The 5,636-nt window shown below is 44.6% G+C and overlaps 1 protein-coding gene across 1 annotated transcript; it reads left to right on the forward strand.

Moving 5' to 3' along the window:
* Positions 1–749: 749 nt before the first annotated feature.
* On the forward strand, positions 750–5,329 carry LOC148024949 (scarecrow-like protein 33). The gene has a single exon (XM_087694632.1). The coding sequence runs from the start codon at positions 990–992 to the stop codon at positions 3,363–3,365; it is 2,376 nt and encodes a 791-aa protein (XP_087550758.1). The 5' UTR covers positions 750–989; the 3' UTR covers positions 3,366–5,329.
* The last annotated feature ends 307 nt before the right edge of the window (positions 5,330–5,636 follow it).

Genomic DNA, 5,636 nt, shown 5'->3' on the forward strand with positions numbered 1-5,636 from the left:
AACTCCCTTGCTCTCTTTCATGACTAATTTGTGTTAGTTTTATTAGCTGTTTTTTTAGAGTTTTGTAATGCTTTTAGTTTTATTAGTCACTTTTTAAATTTTTATTAGTTGTTTTTCGAAAAATCTAGCATCAATGATTGTGTTTAATCAGGTATTCAAATAATAATAATTATATCAATAATGATCAACATCCATAGCATCCCTTCATCTACATATGATTCAGGAAGTGTCCGGTACATAGGTGGTGGCTGGTATGTAAACGATTGCGGATAGAAGATGAACGAACACTTATTGACCACAAAAAGTGTTCAGTGTCCAGTGTGCATGCAAGTGTCGGACATCTAAGGGTGGGTTCACACTTGCCCCGGTGGACAAAAGGGTGAAAAATCCCCTTTTCCACCCATCTACAAGGATTTCCCAAGAGTTGTTCGCCATCTCATTTACATTAGTGGTGGACAAGGAAAGGAGCCAAAGAGAAGACATGGCATGAAGGAGAAGTATCCGTGCTGGGCAGGCCGGAAGAGAGGAGCAAACACTTGGCCATGACGTGTCAAAAAAGGCCCCTAATTTTTTTGGCCTTCCACCATGTGCGTGAACATACAGTTTTTCATGCTAAAATTTGATTGGCCATCTGTATTTGGGATGCCTGTTTGTCTCCTAGGTCTGAACCCACCCTAAGTCAACTTTTCATGTGCCCACCAACTGGGCGCAGATTGGCCAGGCAATGGCATTGTGTAACCAGCCTCAATGCTACGGCCCAATGGCCACCACTCTGGGTCCTAGGAATTCAATGAAGACGATGGCAGCATGATGTGTGGCCCTTGTCAGCGAGACGGGTCACAAGAAGCGGTCCCTGTCTATCGCACTCCAACATTTACTGTAACGTTGTCTCTTTGGACTGAATGTGCGTCGTTAGCAAGCATGGCTATGGCTTCTCTCCAAACCTGATATTACTTTAGCATTCTGCTGCCTAAAAGGTAGCAGCGGCAATGGAGACCCCCTTGGCTCGGCAGCTTCAACTGGCATGGCTGCAGACCCAGATGCGCAAGCAGCAGCCTCTCTCCTCCGATCACCCCCCACCATCGTCCCCTGCTTCCCTGCCGACCCATAACCATGCCTCCCCTTCCCCCCCCTCCTCCTTCTCTGTTTCCCCGTCCCCATTTCCCCCCTCCCCTGACCCCCTTCCGCACCCCTCCCAGAGCAGCAGCAGCCCCTCCGCTCTCTCCCCTCCCTTGCCTTCTTCCTGGGCTCGTGATGCTGATGGCTCCTGGGTCTCTGCCGCATCCAATTCGTCTCTGCCCTTGCATGCCCAGCTGTCACTGTTGCCGCCGCAGCACCCCGAGGAGGATTCTTTCCAGGACCCTGTCCTGCAGTACATCAACGACATGCTTATGGAGGAGGACATGGAGGATCGCAAGTGCATGATGCAGGAATGCACATCCTACCATGCCACAGTCAAAGAATTCTATGACATCTTGCAAGGGGGCAGCAAAGTGGACTTCGGCAATGGCGATGTGCTTGAGGAGCAAACCTGGAACGACCAGCATCCAGGGATGATGGAGTATGTTGGGAATGCCTTGGTAGACGCCAGCATAGTCATGGGAGATCAAACCTTACCCCATCACTTTTCAGGGTTTTCTCCCTTGTCTTCAGATTCCACGGGTAATTTTCCTCCTCAGTCACACGAGTCTAGTTCTCAACCTACTGCCTTGCCTAGACATGCTGTGTTTGAAGACGTCATTGTTGTCGACAACAATGCCGTCACTTCTTCATCTGTTAGGAATGATATCAATGTGAGCAACATGGCAAATGCAATTACAGAGGAGAGTGCGCAGCACGAAGCTCTGTCTAATGGATTGCATAATATTCGAGGCAGCAAGAATCAACAAAATAAGCTGTTAAGGGCGATTCCGGATGAATCTAAGGTGTCAGCGAACAAGAAGCCCATGCCAAATGGTAGTGCTTTGGAGTGTACTTTACTACAGAAAGATATTGCATGGGAGGAGCAACATAGTGCCAGCATGCGAACATCAGTTGAGAAGCCAACGCATACCAAAAGAGAGGATGTGATCTCGTATGTCCAAAATGAGGACCTTAATGCAGAAATACATGCCAGATTTCTTAATGATGGTGGGTTTATGTTTGATGAGGCTAGAAGGTTCTCACCGTTATCCATTCAACAGCGTGCAGGTCCAGGCTCATTGAGACCTATGAACATGGTCGATTTAAGGGAACTTCTGATCAGCTGCGCCCAAGCTGTTGCTGCAGATGATGTGTGGAGAGCCCATGAGATTTTGCAGGTTATCAGGCAGGATGCATCTCCATCTGGAACTGGTTTGCAGCGTGTGGCCCATTACTTTGCCGAAGGCTTGGTAGCTCGGTTGTCTGGAACTGGTGGCCGCTTGTACTCTGCCTTCACCAATAACACACCATCTGCAGCCAAAATGCTCAAGGCACACCATTTGTTTGTGGAGATTTGCCCCTTCGTTAAAGTTTCTCACTATTTTGCCAATAAAGCCATCCTTGAAGCAGCTGAGGGTGCTTCTAGGCTTCACATTGTTGACTATGGCATTTTGTACGGACTTCAGTGGCCGTGTCTGATCAGTGCCCTAGCTGAACGCAGGGGTGGACCTCCAGTTTTACGTATTACTGGGATCGATTTCCCTCAACCTGGATTCAAGTCTGCAGAAAGAGTAGAGATGACAGGACGCCGGCTGGCAGAATATGCAAAAACTTATGCTGTTCCTTTTGAGTATCATGCTGTTGCAAGCAAGTGGGAAAGTGTTCAGCCATCATCACTGCATTTAAGACAGGATGAGGTTCTTGTAGTGAACAGCATGTATCGTCTGCAGCAACTCCTTGATGAGACTGTATTAGCTTCAAACCCTCGGAAAACTGTGCTCAATAGGATTCATAGCATGAAGCCAAAACTCTTTGTGCAGGGAATCAAGAATGCAGGCTACAATGCTCCATTTTTCATGTCACGGTTTAAGGAAGCTTTAGTGTTCTTTTCTAGTAAATTTGATATGATGGACACAACCATAGAGAGTGACAATCAAGAACGGATGATGATTGAAAGGGAAGTGCTGGGCAGGGACATCTTAAATGTTGTTGCATGCGAAGGTCCAGAGCGCATAGAGAGGCCGGAGACTTATAGGCAGTGGCAAAATCGCACTCAGAGAGCTGGCTTTGAACAGTTGCCTCTTGATGAGAGAGTAGTTCAGAAAGCTCGCTATATTGTGCGGACTGCTTACCATAAGGATTTTAGAGTTGAGGAGGATGGAAAGTGGATGCTGTTAGGTTGGAAGGAGCAAATTATGCATGGGCTTTCATTATGGAGGCCTGCCTCTAAAGATATGAACTAATTTCATACTGTCAATACAAGCCTATATAGCCATAGAGCACCCCACAAAACAAGCTGCCATTTAGAGTCCACATGAACAAATTCAGCGGACAACTGAACTTATCTGACCAAGTGTAGAGATCATGCTGTAGACTGTAGTAGTTCCAGGCACTATACTTCCAACTCTCAAAACACTGTACAGTACTTTAAAGTCATACATTAATGAAAGATCTTGTATTTACAGGCATTGGTTTCACTGCTTTATTTGCTTTGTACTATGTAGTTACTGGAACTTGGGTCCCCGGCTCTAGATTGTTTCATGGTGTGGTGAACATTGTCCGAATCGAAAGCTTCTGTTTGGTGGAAATGTGTTCTGCGACTCATTTTTCCACATCACTAGCGTATGTTGCACAGTTACTCATACAGACATTGTTGGGTATGTTGCACACTCACTGTTGCAACGGGAGGTTTGCTTGTGGCTATATTTTATTGGGTTCCTACTTACTGCACCTTTTTGTTAGCATTGTCCTACAAGCACATGCTATGGCAATGGTTGTTGTGTGCACTTGTATTTCAAAGTACTTCAAATACATTGAGTCTACTGAAATTAAGACAACATGTTGTATAGCAGTGTGGATTGAACTCTTTTCTAGAAGCATGCACTCAGTGAAGGTGGTCAGTTTACTGCTTGTCTTTTGTGGCCACTGTGATTTGCTTGCTGGGTCTGTGAACTTGTTGGACAAAGTTGGATACCTTTATTGCCACATGTGAATGCCCATTTCTGGAACTAGCCACATCCATGTTGCTTTCTTCACGCCAACTCCTTCCATGTATACTGAACAAGGTGGTGTTAATGGCTTGATGTGAGTTCTGGAGGTTAGTGCTAGGTAGAGCATTCAAGAATGCCATCAATCAGTTCTCTCTGAAAACACTTACATCCAGCCGGCCATGCTTTGGCTATGTTGCTGAATCAGTTTGTAAAATCTGGAGAACTATGAAAGGGTGTGTTGTTAAGATCATGTGCATCTGCAACAAGTTCAGCAGATCTCTAGCCTTCTTTCTGAAGCAAACTACTTTTTTGCTTAGAAAATTTTGCTCTTATGAATGGTTAGTAATTAAGTAAGAAGGTTACCTTACGAAGCTCTATCTTAGAATGTATTAGTTTCCATGAAAACAATGGTCGCTTGTTTTCATGAGGACAATGGTCGCTTGTTTTCTGAGACAGGACCTGCTTTCTCAAAATTTTATCATACTTGACATAAAAGTTGCTGTATTGGGGCTCATTCTGGATACTGTCAAAGTTTGGTTCTGGAAGTGGCATCGCCAGGTGCTGGAGGAGGAATATTATCCATTGCTGAAATGGGTGGCTATGACAGACTGGTGGCTTTTTCCTCTGCTTGCCAGCTTGCATTATGTTATTTAAACTGAAGCCCACAGCTAAGAATGCAACAGGATTGTGTCGAGGCCGTTTGATATCAAAGCAAGCATAGTTGTTTTCAGACGCGTCTGAAATGAATTTCAGACGTCTGTAAACGTCTGAAAAACAGACGTCTGAAAACCCCATATCAGACTTTACGTTTTTTTTAATTAAAAAATGTTGACGACTTTACACAAAAGCATACAGAATGTGGTCGCCTTTATCTGCCGACTCTTTCCCTGGATCCAGGCAGTCTGAAACACACACTCCTGAGGAATCGTGACTGAAAACGACTGAACTCAGCCTGAGGAACTCCACAAACTGTGGGAAACACAGCTCTCTACTTGGAAATACTGCTGCCCCAAACTTTTTGATCATCAGGTAAGATCTCTCTCTCTCTCTCTCTCTCTCTCAGGCTTCAGCCTGTGAGCACTGAGCAGTGCAGACTGCAGTGAGTCTTCAGAGTCCAGACTTGGCATTGGGCAACTTGGCTTGAATCTTGATGACAGATGTATCATGTATCATGTCAATTCCTTGAAAGTTGAATGATGAATCATGAATCCTTATATATTGACTCAAACTCTCGAGTCTCAGTCTTCAAAGTTCAAGAGTTGTGCATTGTTCTTTTATTTTGAAATTAGCACATGTTTATCATGTTTATCATATCTTAAAGTTGTGTATTTTTCTCATATTTTGTTAAGAATATGTTAAAAAATTAGGGTCACGTATGATTCAGGTCTAGGGTCTGAATCATACTCGTTTCATACTTTTGATACGCGTTTGCGTTTGACGTTTGATTCACGTATGGAAAAACTATGAAAGCAAGGGTTACAAAAAAAGAAATTTAACAATGCCTAAGGGTTCCATACCTCAGGA

Source organism: Lygodium microphyllum, chromosome 15 (assembly GCF_053477565.2).
Source record: "Lygodium microphyllum isolate KBCC chromosome 15, Lygodium_microphyllum_v1.1.10, whole genome shotgun sequence".
Taxonomy (NCBI): domain Eukaryota; kingdom Viridiplantae; phylum Streptophyta; class Polypodiopsida; order Schizaeales; family Lygodiaceae; genus Lygodium; species Lygodium microphyllum.

Bases quoted from the DNA above. Each gene is read 5' to 3' on its own strand.
- LOC148024949 (XM_087694632.1), top strand. From the start codon at position 990: ATGGAGACCCCCTTGGCTCGGCAGCTTCAACTGGCATGGCTGCAGACC.